This window comes from Gordionus sp. m RMFG-2023, chromosome 1 (genome assembly GCF_954871325.1).
Source record: "Gordionus sp. m RMFG-2023 chromosome 1, tfGorSpeb1-WG-v2, whole genome shotgun sequence".
In the NCBI taxonomy this organism is placed as follows: Eukaryota; Metazoa; Nematomorpha; class Gordioida; order Chordodea; family Parachordodidae; genus Gordionus; species Gordionus sp. m RMFG-2023.
The window spans coordinates 24178860-24202331 of NC_088775.1; the positions used below are offsets into that span (position 1 = coordinate 24178860).

Here is a 23472-nt window from a genome sequence, read left to right on the forward strand (position 1 = left end):
AATATTTATTTTTCTAGATACCTTCAACATTAAATTATTAACTATTCTCTATTTTGTAATTTACCCATATTACAAATATCTAACAAGTTATTTGATTAATATCTCAAATTGATAGAATTCACCTATTCAAGATAAAATATAATCAATTAAAATTAGTTCAGCCCCTCCCCCTCCCTACTACATAAAATAATTAAAGAAATCTGAAGCATATGGGTGTAGATAGGGTGTGTTTTTGGTATCCTCTTTTTAATCAGCCTACTAATGTTGTTAAACAACTCGATTCAATATTTTAGCCAGACTAAGCCTCGAGACTTCGCTAATAGATGTATAAACCTTTGTGCTCTCTATGACCAAAATCTTCAGTCTTGCCTAAACCTTTTCTGGCTAAAATATTGAAGCCGTTTTTAAAAATCGGCTCAAATCGAACCGTTTAACAACACTAAAGCCTACATAGTTTCGCCCATCATATTTGAATACACATTTTCCACAAAAATGGTATAAATATATTTTTTTTTACAATTTAATATGTGATGTATATAGAAACAAACGGCGACCTTGGATGGTTGTTATTCAAACCTTAAAGTAAAATATTTTATAAATCCTAATATTATAGTTTATTTGAAATATTTAATATATATTTAAAAAATTTATACTCTTGAAAATTAAATCTGAAAATATTTGCCCAATTATGCCTATTTTAAAAAATTTTTAGGAATTTTTGGAAAAAAAAAATTAATGAAAATATTAATTAAAATTTTAGATTGCATTTGTATTTGCATTTACTTTAATAAAAAAATTAAAAATAAATATGCAATAATTAAGGGGACCGAACCAAATATCATATGATCAACCATGATCTAATTCACTTACTTTATAAATATCATTCAGAATCAATTAATTTATGTTTTATGATAATAAATATAAAAGAAATATTTTTTATAAAAATATATTGTTATACTCTTTAATTGGAATTAAATTTTTAAGGTATGTGAACCCAGATACGCCATGCACAATAAAGCAATATAAATCTTTTTCTTGATATCATGGAAAATTTTATTATTTGCTTTCTATTCAAAATTATAACCTAATATAGTCAAAATGTAAATATATTTTTAAGGTTGATTAGGATTCTATTCTTAGTGGCTCATCAGATGAGAAAGAATTTGCTTCATGACTAATAGATATTGCTTCCATAAGTTTATTAAAACATGGTTTTCGAAAATTTCCTGAAGATTATGAACGGTTTGATAGAAGGAATGACAGGAAAATTCATGTCCAGGAGAAGTTAGAGTTACTAATAAAAATATAATGGGTGCCGATTTAATGGACTCATTGGTTCCTTATACACAATAGATCACCCAAATTGATAATCTTTCATATATTGGACATGATGTTGATTAATTCATGGCTATTAGAGAGACTGAATTAAGTAGAGCTAAAATTTATAGCATATTGTTATATTATAAATTTGAATCCTTTTATCGCGCGTTCGATAAATGATTTTCATTTTTATACTTTGATATATTTATCTTATTTTTGCCTTTCGACTCACAATTCAACCTTTTATAATTTAACCTTTTACGATTAAACCTTTTACAATTTAACCTTGTACAATTCAACTTTTTACAATTCAATCTTTTGTAAATTAACTTTTTGTAACCTAACCTTTTATTACTTTTGTTTTTCGTTTTGATTATTTATATTCTAATTTATATACATAAAAAAAATATATATAGCATATAAGAAATAAAGAAACAAGAGATGTTTTATATTTTTTAATATTTTTTTGGATGACCACACCATCATCAACACATATTTAAATGTTAGCCCACTCCAATTATTATTTAACCTATTCATTTCCAAGATTGGAAATTTAGGCCTAATATGGATAATTACATAATACATGATTAGCTAAAAAAGATTTTATATTTTAATTTTTGTAAAGGAAAACATAACACTATTTAAAAAACTATCTACGATAATAATATATTCTCTTTTTGCATTAATTTTTCTTGCAAATAACTTCATCTCCATCTTCCTCAAAAATTTATACAATCCATAAATATAAACAAAAATTAAGAAAAATAAGTAAAAGTTAATAATTTTTTTAAATAACGACAAGGGAATACCAGGTAAAACGATTAACGTAAGAAAGTTGTCGCAAATTACTTTTTCGCCCTTGAGCCTAGAAGTATATGAGATTTATTTTTATATAAAATTTCTAGTGTTGTTAAAGTAACTAGTTACATTTTTGTTAAAAAATAACTGTAACTAGTTATATTTTAAAAATTGTAACTAGTAACTGTAACTAGTTATATTTTAAAATTTGTAACTAGTAACTGTAACGAGTTATATTTTTTGAAATATAACTGTCAAAAGCAACTAGTTACTTTAAAAAAATATACATATATGTATAAATCTAAATAATATATTCCAGTAATTAATTTTATTTTTAATATTTTTTTTAAAAAAATAATATAACTATTTATTAAAATTATAATACTATATCTTTATTCATGTAAATATATAATTAGAAGAGAAATAAAATAATGTATTTGGTTTGGTCGGAGGGGCTTAATGACCCATGTATAGATACATTTAGATCGACAAATTTTGATTGATACTCTTTGTCGTAGATAGAAGCTTTTTTTGGATCACTGTGATTAAACGTAACCTTTGCCCTATTGTTTTGAATAATTTTAGGGCTTGGGGTCCAAATGATCCCTAGGTTTCTGAGACTACCTGAACAAACAAAAGATTATTAAGGTGGTTATTTATTTGTTTTTGTATTATCAGTTTTGTGATAGAGTTGAAATAAAAAGATCTGGCAAAACGATCTACACATGTATAATCCCAAGCGATGGGTATACATTGGTTCCAAGAAACTAGCATCATTCCATCAGGGCTGAAGCCAGAGGGTTCCAGTGTAGAAAGAATATTTGCGGATTTCAAGATTCTATTAATATCGAATTGATGGTATAGTGCCTGGATATAATTTGCCTTTTGAAAAACGACAGTATGGGGGGGGGGGGTGTCTAAGGTTATCGATATGAGTTTCACAAGGGACACATGATATCGGCGTTACGATTCACAAAACGAAGACCTATAGCTATTCTAAGTTCTTCGAATTAGGTATAGTTTCTAACCATTCATAGCCAGGGTGGCATATGACTGAGCCTGGAATTATTTGATCTAGCAAAAGAGTCGTATTGTTGTCATTCCGTATACTCAAGGTTGCGTTTAAGGGGAGAAAGAGCGATGGAGATTTTCTTTGAACAGCTTTGAGGTGTAATTATTCAACGCAATGCTGTATTAATGGTTAATTCCAGTATCTTTGTCTTAAATTTGGATATGAGCGACTTGGAGAATCTTTGCTCCAGAAGTTTAATACTACCATATGATGTGGATTCGATAATATCCAAGTCTCCAAGTGTGTATGGAAACTTAGCAACTGAGGATAAAAATTCTGAAATGCTTAAATGTGGGGGAATGGATACCTATACCACCTAGCTTTGGTGGAAGGGCAGCTTGCATACTGAAAAGTGAAGATATTTAAAATAGATTCGAAAGTATTTTTTATAATGAACCTCAAAATAATATTTCAAGGGACATGAAAATTTTTGATGAACGGAAGGCATGTAAAATTTTAAGAATGAATAAAATATATTTGAATAAATAAAGAGCCTGATTAGCAGGTAAATGTTTTAAAATATTTTTCATTCTATTGAATTTGACAAAAAATTTATCTCTGAAATGAAATATAGCACTTTCACCTCCAGTGGATGGACCTAGGTGGGTAAAACTAGTTTTGTCCACTACAATAAAATTTCCAGGTGGGCAGTCCGATTCAAGGAAAATAAATATTTTTTAAATTTATTTAAAATTTTGTTTAAATATCTGATTGTGTTGACAAAGGATATGCAACAATAATATAATTTCCCGTTCAAATAGATTTTTTTTTTAAAATTGTTACATTGCTTTAATAAACCTATTTCTTTACCTATTTATCACAATATATTCCATATTTTTTGCCCTCAAGTTGATGGTAATATTTATGGAATTCCATATAAAATTATTTTTTTTAAATTTTGCTAAATTAGATCATAGAACTTAGTATAAGGAACGACAAAGACATAGATTTTAAAAATTAAATATTTTTTGAATAAACTACTAAATTAGTAAACATTACTTACCAAAGAAAAATTTTCAGACCTTGCTGGGATTTTTTATAAATATATTATATTTATTTTTGATTCTTATAGCTAATAATAATGATTTCAAATATTTGGTTTTAAAATATACGGCCTGGCCTAGAATTTTTTTCAAAAAAAATTAAAATACGTCCCAGCCTGTGTACCCGAACCGGGCTTAGGGCCGGGCCTGCAGGTCTCTAATAAATATATTCTATTATCCGATATTTCTTTTCGATTTAGTTATTTTTTTATATAAATAAATTGTATATTTTTTCAAATAATTGATTATAATTATTATATCCTAATTTTTTATATTAAATAAATGCGTTGAGTAAATAAATAATGCGTTTATAAATGATGTATAAAGTAGCTTATTATGTAACTAGTTACTTTTGAAATATAACTGTAACTAATAACTAGTTGCATTCCAAATGTAACTAGTTATATTTTTACCAATGTAACTAGTAACTATAACTAGTAATATTTCAAAGTAACTTTTAACAACAATAAAAATTTCTTACCCATTTTCATTTTTTACGCCCAAACACCGTTTTTATGCATAAATTGTAAAAATTACCCTCTAGCCTTTTTTTTTTAATTTTAGCAAAATATATTATTAATTATTTGCAATTTTGGGTTCCATTAAGACCTAGCTAAAAAATATAGAAGTTGTGCACAGGGATCCATACCGAAACGAATATCGGTTCAGGTTCGGATAAAAATAACGGTTCAAGGTTCAGGTTCGGTTTGCAAAAAATAAAAATATCGGTTCGATTTGTACCTCTAAAAACCGGTTTGAACACTTTTGTATTCAAACTTACATTCAAATTATGTATGAGGAAGAATTTTTTTTATTTCATAATTAAAATAAAAACATATACATATAACCTTCATTTTTAACAATTGTACATTATAAAATAATATTTAATTTCTAAATATAACGAATAAATATCAATAATTAATTTTAATATAAATAATTACTTAAAATTTTTTATTAAGCCGCACAATTAATATATTTTAAAAATTCTTCTCACTCAAATTACATCTATAAGGAGATAATATAAATTTAATTGTTGAAAAACATCTTTCCACACTAACTATGGTAGCCGGCACCCAGTATGATATCAGATTTGATGTATCATTTATAATACTATATGTAAATAATTTATATATTGGATTTAATTTTTTCTAGACATTAAAATTTATGAGCTTAAAATATTAATGTTGTAAAATGCCAATATACTAAAGTTTTAAAAATTATGTCTGATACTTATCAATAAAAATGTGATTGATAATAATTTTTAAAACAATTTGAATATAATTTAAATTCTTGCAATATACTACAATAACTTACACATTATTTTATAAGCATAAAATTATGAGACTCGAACCGGTTCAGAGGCATTTTAGCGGTTCGGTTCAGGTTCGGCTAGAAATTTTAGTGGTTTAGGTTCGATAAAAAATACCGGATGGTTAGGTTCAGGTCCGATTGTCTATAAAAAATTTGGGATAAACTAAAGCCTGTTTTTATTTTATCAAACAAATAAGTGAAAGTTAAAAGAAAATATTTTTATAGCGAAGTTGAATGATTTCTATAGCAAAATAATAATATAATATTAATATAATTAAATAAATATCAGATGGTCACAATTAGTCAGGGAGATATCCATTATAGAAATTCTACTAAATTGAATCCAGAGACCTGCAGACCGACAATAAGCTCAGGCCCAGACGCGTTGGGCCGTATTTTAATTAAACATTTAAAATACCTTAGCCGGGCCGTATATAATAAAGCCATTTCGGGCCGAAAATCTTTCTAAAAAAAATTTTGGCCGAAAGTGCAAGTTATAACTCTGCATGTTTCTGATTGATGATATAATTAAGGTCGTCATTTAGACAGTCTTATAAATATTTTATTTATTTTATTTGATCATACATTCAAAATATTTTCCCCATGGTATTTTTGACTTATTATAAATAATCATCAAATTTTAAAATATTATAGTCTCGCAGGTATGATACAAGAACTACTATCTTCTCACCTGAAGGTCTAAAACTATAAAAATATGTACAATGCTACCTGTTTTCAAGAATATAGGCAACTATTATACAATATTTTATATGAATTAAAAGGTCGTCTCTATCAAGTCGAATATGCAATGGAAGCCATAACACAAGCGGGTATATGTCTAGGAATTCTAACGAATGAAGGCATATTATTAGCTGCTGAACAAAGAAATATTAACAAGCTCTTGGATGAAATGCATTTTTCAGAAAAAATATTTAAGATTGATGAGTAAAATTTTTAACACCATTAACATTCAAACACTTTGATATCTATGTTATATTCAAATTTTAAATTCAAACTAATTTTATAATTTCATAATATATAGAGATATTGCTTGTGCAGTAGCTGGAATTACTTCAGATGCCAATGTTCTAATTGATGAATTAAGACTTATTGCACAAAGGTTTGTGGAACTATTTTATTATATGATTTAACAAATATTTATTTTTATTTAATCGAGGTTATATTTATTAAATCCTTAAATAATTATTTTTGATTTAGTTTCAGAGAAATTTTTTTAAACAAATTAGTCAATATTTTCCATATTCTTTACATTAAATATTATTCTTTTGAATTATAATTATATATCTTTTTAGATATCGTTTACAATGGGATGGGCCTATACCATGTGAACAGCTTGTCAGATGGCTTTGTGATATTAAACAAGCTTATACACAATATGGAGGTATTTTAAATTGAAATATGAGATTTAGAATTAGGATTAGAAAGTTCAATATTTTAAATTTAGTCACAATTTACAAATGTAAAATTGAATATATAATGGGGAAAAAATTTAAATAATTTCTGACTATATATTAGGATTTTTTAAAATATAAGATTAAATTTTCTTAATAGAGATATTTTATTCGTTACAAAATGATATCTCTGTCATTGTTACTTCTGTTTGACATAATGCCATAAAAGAAAAGATAGCTCTGAATTTGATTGTAAAAAAATATTTTTTTATAAGGTAAAAGACCGTTTGGCATTTCCATACTTTACATGGGCTGGGACAAGCACTATGGTTATCAATTATATCAGAGTGACCCCTCTGGAAATTACAGTGGTTGGAAAGCAACCTGCACTGGAAACAATAGCGCTGTAAACTATTCCTATTTAAAAAACATAATATTTATTTCTCATTTATTTGAATTTTCTTTTTATTCATAATAATATTTCTTTGGTTGATTGAACACCAGAAATCTACTAGGCTACAAGTTAGGCTGATAAAAAATTACAGGTTGAGCCAGGAAACCTTTTTAAAAATATTTATTGTTGATCTTTATTGATAATAGTCTGGGAGTATATCTAAATTCATACAGTAAGCAGATATTATTAAAATTAGTAAACTTTTATTTATCTCTTGTGTGTTTAGATATGCCCTAAAACTGGTTAAATCTATTTTTTTAGTTTTCTAAATAAATAGTTATTAACTTTTATTATTTAAAGAATATTTAATATTCCATTCTAGTATTTTAAGTTTTTCTTATGGAATTAATCTAATTTTAAAATTTATTATGATCGCATTTTGCCTTCAAAAATATTAATTTAAACTTTTTGAATCATTATAACATTAGTAAAATTATATACCTTACTTTATGGCGTTCAAGCATTGACATCCATATTTAGCTCTCAGATTTTTTATAGCTATTAATGGCATATTTTGATTTTTAAAAAACTGATATGCAAATTTAGACTTAAAAGGGCAAGATTTTAATTTACTTTTGACTTATTTTACTCATAAATTTTAAATAAAAATAAAAAGTGATAATATGAATGAATTATAAATCTTTTCTTGTTCAATAAACACTACGCATAATTTTTTTGTTTGTATCAGTGGACCTGTATGGCTATCAACAGCCAGCAGCATATTTAAAAAAAATTCTATTGAGGATTGGTGGCTCAACCAATATGAAGTCGCCTGCATCAAAATGGGTTCACTGAACTAGCGCAACCTCTATAATATAAATTTTTTCGAATTGCTGGAATGAAATAACATTCTTCTGTGATGAATTAATATATTAATTATAAAATAAAATATACCCAAATACAGTCTACTTTTGCTATATCATGAGCTCATTAAAAAGGGACATCATGTATTTAGATTATCTATCTAGTATGAGTAGTTAAATCCTTATAAATTAGGAATCTGCAGGCTTGGAACAGGTAAAAGAAGGGTGTGGTTTCAAAAATCTGGGTTGGTCCGAGCTTAAAAAATTTGGGCTAGAAATAAATTTGAATTATATCAATTAATCAATTGGAAAATATATAATGAAGCATATTATATTCATTTACTGCTCATATTTTTCATTTTCCCATATAAATATTTGTTTAACACATCCCAAATTATTAAAAATGACGATATTCTAAACATCCGGGCCTCACCAAAAATATAAATTCAGGTCAGGCCAAAAATTTAGTTTAAAAAAAACGGATCAAGCTTGAAAATGATATTTTTTCAAAGTTAGGCCAGTCTTAAAATTGTGACATTTGCAAGTTTCAGGTCAAAATAATAAGCCCTTCGGATTTAAAAAAATCTGTTCACAAGGCAAGGCTAGTCTATCTTGGATTTTATAAAAAAATATATTTGACCTATCTCATTTTGTATTTTTTTAATTCCTTACTAGCCCTGATTTTTACTATTTTACTGGTTGGCTTCTGACAGGCCTGCAGGTTTCTGATATGAAATAATTTTGTTACATAATAATATAAAGGCAGCGATGTCCATCCTCAAACAGGACTATACTGAGGGGGAAATGACCCTCGACAAAGCTATGGAACTAACTATGAAAGTTCTTCACAAAACATTTGATGCCAACAAAATAACCCCAGATAAGAGTATGTATTACAATGAATAATTACTGAATTATTTTCAATTGCATTATTTTATTTTCGTTTCCCTTTTAGTTTTATTTGATTCCTCTTTTTTTGACCCAGTTTATAATACTTTTTTATTTAAATTAATATACTTCTCTGTTTTTTAATTTAAAAAAAAGTTGAAATAGCCACGCTAACCCGTGACTCTCAACTTCAAAAATCGATCATAAAAGTTCTGACTAAAAAGGAAATTGGAGGTGCCATAGAAAAATACGAAAAATCGGTCAACCTTGCCGCCACAGCTTCTAAAGCGGCGGCGGATAGCGAAAAGAAGAAACAGGATAAAGAGGCATCAACATCCAAAGATCCCAAAACCGCGTCTCCTAGCACTTTATTGCCTGATAAAGGTGGACCCGGTTATAATAATTGAACATGTTGAAAGAATTAAAAGAAATTTTTTTTATATTGAATATATACATATATTACTTTTATATAAACTGTTTTTTTTAATTATATATTTCATTCTTATAATTTTTTACAAAAGTTTTAAAAAAATTCTTCACTTTCTATCCTATAACTATAATTATTACTAAATTTCTTTTAATAAAGTTATTATTTCATGTTTACAATTGCAAAATAAAATGCTTAATTATTAAATAGGCTTGATAAATTTATTAGTGGATCATCTTATTTAATGCCCTACTTTAAGGAATTAACTCTTACTTATATAGACAAACAAGAGGATCGTAGATCTCTTCCAAGTCAGTCCTGTAAATACCGGATTGTACAATGTAGATTAGCTTTTATGACATCTCAGCATTAATTTTTCACAATAGATTTAGGTCTTTTCTTGTTACTAAGATTCTCTCTACCCATTTTCTTTGTGGAATTTTTTTTGTAGATTTAATTTATACAAATTTTAGTTTTAAAACATTTAAATTACACACAATCTGTCAAAATGTTTTTTAGTCCACATATTTATAAATTGTTATTAAATATTATATTTCTAACATAAAATATTTACATCAATTTAATTTTAAAATATTTCTTGAAAAATAAAAATTAAAATATCAATTATAATTTTAACAAATACATTATCACAAATATTTATTTTTACAACACAAAAATCAAACAAATGAAAAACATGTGTTTGATGATAATCAATAAAATCTACTTATGCTGGTCAGGATATAAAAAAATATAAGTCATTCATTACGTATCACGTCAATATCTCGAAACCTTTTCCGCGAAATGCATCATAGCGTAAACAGTATCGCGAACATTACAGCAAATGTATTACCATGAATGCATCATAGCGAAGACATTACCGCTAATGCATAAGAGCGAATGCATTACCGCAGAATTATTTTCTCTAATGCATTACAGCAATGTATTATCGCCAACGCATTACAGAAATGCATTATCACTTATGCAATAGTGATTTATATAATAAATGGTTGATATAATTAATAGAAGTATTAAAATTCTTTGCTACTTATGGTCATCATATTTTTTTAATATATCAAACCATATATTTGTTATCTATTGGAAATTCCTGGCTGATAATATTTTTCCACTGGATTAAGGAAATTTTTTAGACTCTAATTATATTGTAACTCATTTTTCAAGTTCAGACCTTTTTCAAAAAACCAGAGAACCAGCCTAATTGACATTTCTATATTTATTTAACGTAGCTTTTTAAAAATTTTATAACTCTAAAAAATATCACTACCTATTTATGAAATTTCGTATTTTATTAAAAAATATATGGAATTTAGTATTCTCAATTTTTTTTAATAATTAGATAAGTCTTTTTTTTTAAATTTGAAATACTAATATTTGAGAAAAAATAACTTACTCATTTATTTTATTTATTTAGCTAGACGTGTTCCCATTATGATAATCTACAGGATGCTCGCCATTTTTTAAAATATTTTTCGTAATGATAAATTATAATGCAAAACACAAAGTATACTTTGAGATCCATAAAATTATTAAAATAATAAATATAATTAATCTGTCCTTTTTTCTTTTATAACACCTAATAATAAACGCCAATTTGATTATTTCTTGCCAAATTAAGGGCCATATTTTACCAAATTTTCTTTCAAGTTTGTAAGATTAAAGGTTTTAACCTAACTTGATAATTTTTCTGTATATGGAACCTGTATTTTGAGGTCTCTTTAAAGCTTGTTTAACTGGACGAATATTCCACTTTTTTCCTAAAGAATTCAGGAATTAAACTTCATTCCCATTTTTCTTATCATGGTATAATTTTATTGTCTTTAATTATTAACTAGAAAAAAGACTCGTCAGAAAGCAAGAACTTAACAAGAATCAATTATGGAAATCATTATTCTATTGTTTAACTCCTGAGTCACAATAGTCGCAATTTCATCACCAGAGATTACATGAATTAAATTCTGAGATATGTAGCCATTCAATTCGACAATTTATCTATGATGTTGAATATTGTTTCATGTCTTGTTGTGATTAGCTTTGGCCTTGTCTTTTTGATTAAACAATAAGAGAACTTTATACAAATTTATTATCAAAATATGTTTATCAAGTCAATACCAAATCCATCACTAATTAAAACATATTTTGTCAAATAATAATATAAATGATTTCCGAGGACTAATTATTTGTTTGGCTCAATATTTTAAATAAGATTTTTCTTAGCGCCTCGCAAATTTAGTTTATTTCAGCCAAAGCTCCATCCAAAATCTTTATTTATTTTAGCCTAGCCATTATTTTAAATTATAGGCCTGAGCCTGTCCTTTCCCAAATTTAATCGAAAATTATAACTAATTGCATATTTAAATAATCAATTTACATAAAATTTTAATTCCTTTACCCTAAACCTAGAGAAATCTATTTTATTGCTTACAATCTTTTTTATATATTTTGATAAAAAAAATCTAAAGCCCTCTATAATGCATTCGCGATATTATATTTGTGGTAATGCATTCGCTATAATATTATTTCCCGGCAATCGACATATAACACAAAACCAATCAATACAAAAAGAGTGATTAGGAATTTGAAGAAATTTTCCACAGAAGCATCTTACAATCTTTGAAATTATAATTAAATTAATAACAAAATGGGAAATGATTCGGAAATTCCTTCTTAGAGTACTGCGATGAAAGATAACAGCTCTTTATCATAATTTTACTACCTTTCATTTCAGGATTCTAAATGTATCCTTTTATTCTTATCTAATGTCATATCTGGCTAGAATCTTAGCAATTATCAGAGGTTTTTTATGGGTCTAAGCTTTCCTTCTCCAATTTCTATTCTTTGTGATAACAAAGAAACCTATATAAATTTGAAAATGTAAGTTCTAATAATGATACATAGAGGGATTTCCCAAATTTGCATCGCATATGAAATTTTCTAGGAGTGAGGAAAGGTTTAAATTAAAATTTATACTTTTTAGTGATCCCCAAAAAGGAGATAATTATATTAAAACATTTTTGCATTATTTCTTTTTATAATATCTTTGAGATTAAACTTTTTTCACAAAATAAACCAACGAACGAATAAATAAAATTAACAGTAAATGAAACTAACAAAGTTAATGTATAATTTACTATATGTTAGTGATCTGCATCGGGCCTAATTTTTCAAGCCCGTCCTGGCGAAATTTTTTTAAGAAAGTTAAGTTTTGCTGGCCCGAACCCGAAATTTTTTTTAAAATATATCCGGGCCGGGCCTAAGATTGTTAAACCCGGGCCTTAATATTTTTTATAAAAATTTTTACATTATGAGTTAATGGTTATAAGATTATATTATATTATAGTTATGATTAATATAATATTGGGTGATGGTTAACACTACCTAACACCCACAGATCGATCTAATTATTAATTTCCTGCAAATTTATTCAAAGTATTAATATATATATTTTTATAATTCATATAAATTTTTACAACATATTTTACCAAAACAATCAAATATAGGAATATCTTAAATAAGCCCTAATATTCAAGTATTATTAATATATTTTTTTATAATTCATATCTAAATTTTTAGAATATATTTTACCAAAACAATCAAATAAAGTAATATCACTTCTTGAAGTTTGTAATACCTTTCAAAGCGAAAAAGGAGAAATAAAATTGATTTTACTTAATATAAAGCATTTTTTAATTGAAAAATTTGTTTTACACAAGTATCATTTTATTTCTCTTTTTTTCTGTCCCAAATTCAAGCAATTACGTATGTAGTCAGGGACAGATCGCAAGATGACGGAAAACTATATAAAAGATTATATTAAATTACAAGAGGCTCAGGAAGTAAATGAAATACCATCGACCAGTCAAATTACGACTGTTGTTAAACAAACTGAATCGTTTTATGACAAATGGGGCGATGGTAATTCTGGTAATATGTCAATACCCGATGATGAATATTATAATTACATAAATAAAAAAATAGATGAAACATTTAAGGTGGATAATTTGTTAGAGTGGTGGGCGGATCATCAAAGCGAATTTCCAATTTTAGCAAAATTGGCAATTCCTGCTTCAAGTTCAAGCTGTGAGCGGAATTTTTCCACTACTGGAAGAATTCTTGAAGAAAGAAGAAGTAATCTTCAACCTGAAAATGTGGATATGCTTCTCTTTCTTCATGATAATTTGTGAATTTTTAATATCTTTCTGGAGTATAGGGTTTCGTCAATCATGCTGGTTTTTTACTTTGCAAACTGTCAAATATTTATTGCATTTATTATATTTACCTTGAGTCATGAAAGTTTTTAATCCAACATTTTTCATTATTTTTTTTTACAATATTATATAATACAATTATCTTCTTTTGTTAAAAATTTATATTATAAAATAAATTATATTAATATTGTGCAATTAGATTATATTTTCAAAATACTATTTATTATACATGCATTTTTTTAAATAGCGATATATTTTTATTTTATAAATTAAATACAATATATTATATTCTCAAAATATTATCCATTTTTATAAATTAAATATTAGTTTTATTTTTTTTTAAATGCAATATAAAATATAGTATATGCTCAAAATAACAGTTTTATAATTTTTATAAATTCAATATAATATTCTCAAAATATTAGCTTTTTACATGTATTTTTTAAATAATAAGCGATAATACTCGCTGAAAAATATGATAAAATACCTCATAGGTGAATTTTTGTATATACCAGGCCGAATATAATTTTTAAAAATTCCGAGCCGGGCCTTAAATTTTTTTTCAAAAAAATATCCGGGCCGGGCCTAAAAAATTTAAAGCCGGGCCGTGCAAATGGTACCTCTGCAGGTCTCTGATATATATATCTATAGAAGATAAATGTATATATACAATACCGGCCATAAATGATTGCCCACCCTGCATTTCTTTACATTTTCCTTAAAATAAGACAAATAACACACAATATGAGGTTTATCAAATTTATTTATAAGTTTACATATTAATGCATAAAATTACAAAAAATTAAAGACATTGACCACCTTTATTCTTAATAATTGCTGCAAAAATTTTTGGTAATCTTGCGATGAGATTTTTTAAATATTCGGAAGTGATATTGTTCCATTCTCTCTGTAATACTTCCCAAAGGTGCGAATGAGAGGTTAGAGAGCTTTTCGCGCTTGTCGATTAAGATGATCCCATAAATGCTCGATTGGATTGAGATCGGGCGTGTTGTAGATTTGTAAATAATTGTTGAAATAAAAAGTTATTCCCGATCAAACGCTTTCCCAATGAAATCACATGGTCCTCAATGATTTGCCGGTATCCCTCCTTGTTAAGGATTCCTTTAATTTTGACAATGTCCTCTGTTGCCCCGACACCAAAGCACCCCCACACTATAACAGAGACCCTCCCCCAAATGGCTGTAGGAATTAAGCAGTGATCGCTCTCTAGCTGAGCAGCGGATATATTGCCTTCTTTTAGAACCGAAGACTTCGAATTTGACTCATCACTCCATAAAACCTGGTACCAGCTGGCAGATGTCCAAAATTGATGTTTTCGTGCCCAGTCTAATCGATTAAGTTTATTTATTTGCTCAAGATTGGCTTTTTGACCGCTACCCTGCCATAAAGTTCAAAGCTCCTAAGGCGCTTTTTCACAGCTGTGACACTTATAGGGTTTTAGATTAATCTCCGGAGCTATCTCTGAGGCGTTGATTGCTTTGACTGATTCTTGCTATATACCTATCATCGCTTAAAATCGTTTTGCGGGGTCTTCCAGGCCTCTTTGGATTCGATATTGTATTATTGTTGCGTAATCTTTTAAGTATGCAATTGTTCGTCGAGCTAAGGTTAATTCTCTGGAATTCGGCGATTACTTTTACCTGTTATGTGTAAATTAATTATTTTGCATTTAGTTGGAATAGAAATTTCTTTAATTTTAATCATTTTGGTCGAATGTTCGTTAAAATTTATAAAGACTAAAAGTTTCTTTAAGCAATGTTTAAAACAAAAAAAATCTAGGAATTTTTTTAAAAATAATTAAAAATGGGTATTAATAAGCAGATTAGAATGTGATTAATGACTTACTTCCAAAAAACAATGAGCAACTTAAAATGGTTGTTGAAAAAACACCAAATTGATCATTTTTGACATGTAGTTTTCAAAGGTTAAAATTTCAAAAAAAAATTTATCGAAATTCCGACTTTTTTATTTCTAAATATGCCTAGACATCTTAAATTAATTAATCAATTCGCTTTTACCCAAATAACTTAAAAAGTTTTAAGTTATTAATTTTTTATATAAAAATGAAGGGTAGGCAGTTATTTATGGCCGGTGTATATATATAGTAAAACCTGTCTAAATTAAACCTTTGATAATTCGGGCTCTTAATTTCACCAAATTTTGAGTCCCAATTAAATTACTATTCTTGACAAATTAGGAAACTGCCTAAGTTAACCAAAAATTTCATTTCTAATGGTGCCCAAATTGGTCAGGTTTAATATAATATTAATGATAGAACAATTTTGGTTAAGGATATAAAATTTTTATATTAATAATTATCTCATAATTAGATGTAGAAACTTTCCTAGAAGAAATGAGGATATTATAAAAACACTAGAATGCTGAGGTTCTTCAAATGAAAAAATTACCCCAACAAATACCATTAGAAACGTGAGTGGTCATCTCCATGGTTACATGTCAATACCGCGAAAATTTTAGCGCGAAATGTATTATCGCGAATGCATTATCACGAATGTCGATTACCGCGAAAAGATATTATAGCGAATGCATTACAGCGAATGCATTATCGCGAATATAATATAGCGATTGCATTACCGCGAATGCATTATAGCTAATATAATACAGCGAAAATATTATAGCGAATGTATTAGCGCGAATATATTACCGTGAATGCATCATAGCGAATGAATTATCGCGAATACATTACAGCGAATGCATTATCGCGAATATAATATAGCGATTGCATTACCGCGAATGCATTATAGCGAATATAATACAGCCAAAATATTATAGCGAATGTATTAGCGCGAATGTAATACCGCGAATGTAATACCGCGAAAATGTTATCGCGAATGTATTATAGCGAATACATTACAGCGAATGAATTATCGCGTTACCGCGAATGCATCATAGCGAATGAATTATCGCGAATACATTATAGCGAATGCATTATAGCGAATGAATTAATTATAGCGAATGCATTATCATATCGCGAATGGAGTTTCATGAAAGTTACATTATATTTATCGACTTTTCGACTGACTTAGTTGAATCTGAAAATTAAGTTAAAATGGGGATTGGCTCTAAAAACATTTTTTTATTGAAATTAAGGCTAAGGCTTTTCTTTTTTTTGACTCAAAATATATAAAAAAGATTCTAAGTAATAAAATACATTTCTCTTTTTCATCTAATAATTTTAAATATTAAACATCAAGTTTTTTCTTTTTAATTTATTGAAAACTTGTAGGGGAGAACGGGGTAATGGCGAACCCTAAAGGCAAACCTTAAGAAAATTATAAGTACTTTATCATTTTTTATAAAAAATATCTCATTTTGTTCAACTCTATTAGTTTTATGATATGTTTAAATTTCAAAAATACATCTCTAATAATTTTTTTAAAATATCATTTTTCCTGGAATTTTTTTTGGTAACCGAGTGAACCCTACCCGGGCACGAACAAGTGCTTGGTCGAGGCTATTATAAACTCTGCTTAATTTTCCATATATAAAAGTTATATATTTTTTTATTAGGATATATTTAATGATTTAAAACATAAAAGTGTTATATAAAATCATTTAAAACATTCACAATCTTTGCAAATAAAAAAACAATAAAATTGCAAAGCCATGTAACTAATAACTGACATTGAAAGCAGTCTTGATTGTGTTTAAATTTAAAAATAATAAGATTTTATGTTTTAAAGCTATAAAATTAATAATTTTGACGATTACAAAAGATTTAATAAGATAGAGGTCTCAATCCAATGTTCCCCTTCATCTAATCTTATTTAAAAAAATTTAAAAATTATCAACATATTTTTTTAGTGCTGGAAAGGGTTAATCATATCAGTAACTAGGGGCTAGTAGAATTAGGTCGAATTAATTATATTATGCTTAAAACAATGATATAATAAGTATTCATTGGCTATTATAGCTTTAAATTCTATTTTTTTCCCTTTAACTTTCACCTTTTCTGGTGGTTGATAATCAAAAGAATTAGAAAAAAAAATAAAAAATTCATTAAAACTTAAACATTTTTTAAAATAAAATATCACATTTTGAAATTTTTTATCAATTATTTATATACAAATGGTGTATTATTGATAATAACAATTATCCTATAGGAGACTTAATAAACCAATATAATCTACAAGCCTGGGGTTTGGGGCTTGTTGGTGCAAAAATTAACTTTTACTAGAATCAATCTTAAAATATAAAATATTTATTAATAGGGTCTTTTGTAAAAAACGACTTAATCAAATCGTTAAAAAAATTGAGTATACCAAATTCCACATATTTTTTAATAAAATACGAATTTCATAAATAACAAGTGACGTGTTTTAGAGGTAAATAATTTTAAAACGCTACTTTAAATAAATATAGACAATTAAGCTGGTTCTCTGGTTTTTTGGAACTTAATAAATGGGTTAAATATAATTTTGTCAAATATAAATTACTATTGCATTGTGATAATGTTAGTTGTAATGCATTCGCGATAATGCATTCGCTGTAATGTATTCGCTCTAATACATTCGCTATGATACATTCGCGATAATACATTCGCTGTAATGCATTCGCTATAATGTTTTCGCGGTAATGCATTCGCGCTAATATATTCGCTATAATACATTCGCTATTATGCATTCGCGGTATTACATTCGCTGTAATGCATTCGCTATAATGTTTTCGCGGTAATGCATTCGCGCTAATACATTTGCTATGATGCATTCGCGATAATGCATTCGCGGTATTACATTCGCTGTAATGCATTCGCTATAATATTTTCGCGGTAATGCATTCGCTATAATGCATTCGCGCAAATATATTCGCTATGATACATTCGCTATAATGCATTCGCTATAATATCTTTTCGCGGTAATCGACATTCGCGATAATACATTTCGCGGTAAAAGTGTCGCGGTATTGACGTGATACGCATCTCTCCATACCCGTTTCTTAAATCAATCCAATTTTGATTTAAAAAACTGCTCGGCTAGGCAATATGGGCTAAAAGATGCATTGATGGGTCAGGAACAGGGTTGCCATGTCTCCCCCCATCAGCGGGAGACTCCCGCAATTTTTTAGTTTACACTCAGACATCTCTCCCGCAAAATTACAGCAATTGAAAATCTACCGCAATTTTTTAATTTCTCCCGCAAATTTTTTTAAAAGTATTTTAACGTTTTTTAAATAATGATTTTGATAGACATTAATTGATTTTTATATATTTAAAATAAATTTTAAATATTTATTCGAAAAACATGTCTAGTTTGTAAATTTCTTTCTATCCTGTTTTATTTTTTATATATTTAAAATTAAATTTCTTACCTGTTTTATTTTTATCCAATAATAAATCAATATCATTTCATTCATATAAGTCAGTACAGGGGAGTATATCAACATCGATTGCAATATAAAAATATTCTCAAAAATAATACAGATGCAACTACATTTGCGGAAATCGTATACATCTATCATGTAGTTTAACATTCACAGAGCTATATCATCACAATGTGGGTCAAATCCTTTAACGACTCCATAAGTGCAAACCTTACTTGTGGCAGAACAAAAATGAGCAAGGCTATCACAAGTGTTTTAGTACCTGGATCCTAGAGGTCAATTCTAGATGATTTGAAAGATGGGCATCCATATGCAATTCTAACAGATGCATCTAATTAGGGAAATATTAAAACTTTTCCCTCGATCCTTCTCTATTTCAACAAGAATAAGAACATTTCAATAAAACTTAAAATTTTTTCCTCGGATAGTGAAAAATTTAACGATGTAGCTAGCCACATAATGGTAAATATAGCTGCAGGGTTATCAATGATTTGCATTTCAGCTGTCTGCGCTGATAATGCCTCTGTAACTTTTGGCAAAAACCAAAGTTACTGAATTGTGGCAGCACAATAATGAATTAATACTAATTAGCTGTATATGCCATATACTACATAGTTCTTGCAAGAAGGCAATGATCTGTGGATGTCGAAATAATTGTGATGAAATGTTTTAACAAATTTAGTTCATCAACTAAAAGAGTTAATGAATTTAAAGAGTTGGTGAAGTGGTCTGACTTGGAATGGTGTGAGTTGTTGCTATATATACCTATCAGGTGGTTATCATTAATACCTGCCATCGATTGAATTTTAAAATTTTACAAACCCTTAAAAAAATACTTATTAAATAGAGATTTTAAAAGCTGTCCTAAAATTTTGATTTGGAATTCGTTTCACATGTAGGAATTCTACTTCATGCAGTAATATTCAGTTGCAATCAGAATATTCTTTATTAAAAAAGATTCACAAAATCACGCTACAGCTCTGTTCATCTCTACAGTTAAAAATTGATAATAAATTTTATGGCGCTATTGCTAAAAATATTATATTATAATGTTCAAATAATACTCTAATTAATACATTTTTAAATGAAGCAGATATTTTTATTAAGACAATTTTAGAATATTTACAATCAAAATTTGATTTTAATAACTCTTTTTACAAATTGTAATATTATGACCTTGGAACAGAAACCATCAATTGATGGTTTTTATAATTTAATAAATATATTAAAAATACCGAAAGACATTGATGTCTTGTTTGAGGAGATTGTAATTCTCTCTATTTTTTATGATTCGCCAAAATACTTAGTTAGATGGTCTAAAAGCAGAGGAGAAATGGGTAGAATTTTTTTGTAATAACGATGAATCCCCATGCTTGGAAAAAATATGCGAGTATGTCTTCTCCTTACCTCATTCTAATGCCTCATCCTAGCGCATTTTTAGCCTGATGAGGACTACCTGGAAAAAGGAGAGAAATCGGATTGCTTTAACAACATTAGAGGCCGAGCTAATGGTTAAACAAATATATAATATGTCATGCCATGAATTTAATAAATATCTCAATAACGACGGTATTTGATTCTATTATTTAAATCTCAAATAAAATATAATTAAGTTTTAGCAATGGCGCATAAAATTTATTGTCAATTTTTAATTGTAAAGATGAACACATCTGCAGCATAATTTTGTGAATCTTTGTTAAGATTCTTCTGATTGCAACCACATTAACAGCATGTAGTAGATTTCCTACATGTAAAATCATTCCTAAATATATCTGCCATTCATTATTGAAAAAAATTTTCAAAATGTTAGGACAGCTTTTATAATCTTTATTTAATAAATATATTTTTAATGGTTTATAAAATTTTAAAATTCTATCGATGGCAGGTATTAGGAACATATCGCAACCAACATTGTGCTGACTCAATTCTGTAAATACACTCTGTTTTTACCAAATTCACTGAGACATTATCAGTTCAGAAATCTGACTTGCAATTTATTGATATTCTCGAATCTGCTATATTTACCATTATATGGTTAGCTATGTCTTTGGATTTTTCACTCTTAATTATGTTGAAATAACGGAGAATCAAGGAAAATATTTTAATATTACCCTTATTAGATGCATTTTTTAGAATTGCATATGTATGCTCATTTTTCAAATCGTCAAGAATTGACCTCCTGGATTTAGGTCCTAAAACATTGATGATAGCCTTGCTCATTTTTGTTCTACAAGTATAGTTTTCATTTATATTAGAGTCGTTAAATATTATGGAAAAAAGATTCTACCAACATTGTGATAATAAGTATCTCTGTGAATGTTGCACTACAAGATAAGTGATTAAAATTGCCGCAATTGTAGTTACATCTGTATTATTTCTTATTTTTAGAGTATCTTATTATGTATTTAAACGTGATACGTGATAATTAAGCGCCTACCCCTATAATTTATACATACAAACATACGATAGATTTCCAATTGCGGTCGTTTTGAGGGACATTCAATAAAATATATTTTTAATTGTAAAATTAAAATCGTTTTTTTTTAATAAAATTTTATCTTGTTTACATTCTTTTATATCTAAAAAAGATCGTTGGTTTTTTTTTTATAAATTAATATATTCTAATAAATCAAGACGTATTTTATACCGACTTTGTATTTATATAAACTAATTATAAAAATAATAGGCGGATGTCAATTCAAAATCCTGGCCGAAGGCCGGCACTTTGCGGGCCTTTTATATTTCTACCGCAATTTTCATATTTCTCCCGCATAATACCAAATTTCTCCCGCAATTTGAAAATTTTGACCTGGTAACCCTTGTTAGGAACTGTATCATTGAAAGTGAAACCGATCAATTTTTTCACACTGGGATATGGTATGGATAAAAAGACTAATTTATGTCGATTTTGCAAGCGAATTTAGCGTTCCTCAGTTTGGAGCAACAGGATGATTGATTTAAAGCTAAATGAATATTTCAGAATGTTGTTGGAAATGTGAGAAAAGTCACTAATGACTCGGGATTCATCTGCTTTGGGAATGATGTATAGCGTAGGGCAGATTTGACCTATTCTCGGTGACATTGACATACACGATGTGGCGAATTTGTTGGCCAATCTAATGTTGACTGTTACCTTCATTGTTTTGTATCCTAAGAACGACTAGGCCGGGCCTGAACACTCTTCTTCCAATGGCCATAAAGGTTGATTGGAGAGGTACTATTTCTTGGTGGCTGCTATACTCATTGAAGGGATTATCCAGGTGTGACATAAAAAAACAATGTCTTCTCTATTGCCATTAAATGAGACAGAAAAGAGAATAAAGTCAGTATTTTTAGAAATTTATTCCTCGCAGATCTCATATTAGTTTTACCATAAGGGTACTTCACTCCTTTTCTGGCGCAGAGTAATGTTGCCTCTGAACACAGCGAAGCAAGGAGTTACTGGACTAATCGTTGCCGAAGTTTAATGATAAGTTTTTGTTATCCCTTTCCAAAAAAAAAATCTTGTTTGAAGTTATATTTCACACATGGGTAGTTAAAGGTATAGATATATGTTGCATAAATGCAATCATATAGAATATAATTAAAGATTGAAATTTTCATCATTATACATTTATAGAATTTTATGTCATCATTTAATAATTCATTAAATGAATTTTGAAACCATTCCTTAGCAAAGCGATTTATATATTTCATTTGAGATATTTTTTGTGAATCACCATAGGCAGCTAAAGCATAGATTATTGGTAACATTTCCATGGAAATTATTTCGTCTATTTTGTTATAAAAAATGCGTCATTGAGAGGGAAATTAAGAGTATTAGTTATTATATACAAAAATAAAATAATTTACATATAAAGCAGACGATAATATTCATAATGTAAACTTATAATATACAATTTTTTTTTAAATTTGGCAACGCTCGATTGTTTCATATCTTTCAACCATATGAGGCTAGCCCGATCTGGTCATTAAATCGATATTATGTTTAAAGTCTAAAAATTGGGATCGAAAAGTCATGTGATGTCGATAAAGCGCCTTTGTGACTCTTTCCCAACCAATAAAGCATCTTAAGGAAGTAGAACCGAAAAACAGACAAATAACGAATATAAATTTTAATTTGTATGCATAAATTAAATTAGACCTTAAAAGATGTGCCCTTTTTTATCCAAAAATAAATAGAAATTTATTATATAATTGATTTTAATTTTTAATTTGAGATATATAAATATAATTAATGAAATATATTTATAATTAACTTAAAAAGTATCAAGTTAATTCGGTCGTTAATTTTAAAATATGCCACTAATCAGAGCATCTTTGCACATTTTATCAAATTCGAAAGTAACTAGTAATGTAA

At 27.7% G+C, this 23472-nt stretch overlaps 1 protein-coding gene across 1 annotated transcript; it reads left to right on the forward strand.

The window, feature by feature from the left end:
• Window positions 1–6087: 6087 nt before the first annotated feature.
• Window positions 6088–9699, forward strand: LOC135931887 (proteasome subunit alpha type-4-like). The gene is made up of 8 exons (XM_065469197.1): window positions 6088–6150; window positions 6199–6241; window positions 6327–6489; window positions 6587–6664; window positions 6858–6946; window positions 7232–7362; window positions 8976–9099; window positions 9258–9699. The coding sequence occupies exons 1-8, from the start codon at window positions 6148–6150 to the stop codon at window positions 9506–9508; spliced, it is 882 nt and encodes a 293-aa protein (XP_065325269.1). The 5' UTR covers window positions 6088–6147; the 3' UTR covers window positions 9509–9699.
• Window positions 9700–23472: the final 13773 nt, after the last annotated feature.

Coding starts and splice junctions, on each gene's coding strand:
- LOC135931887 (XM_065469197.1), top strand. Junction 6,490..6,586: donor AAAATATTTAAGATTGATGA/GTAAAATTTTTA, acceptor CATAATATATAG/AGATATTGCTTGTGCAGTAG. Junction 6,947..7,231: donor AGCTTATACACAATATGGAG/GTATTTTAAATT, acceptor TTTTTTTATAAG/GTAAAAGACCGTTTGGCATT.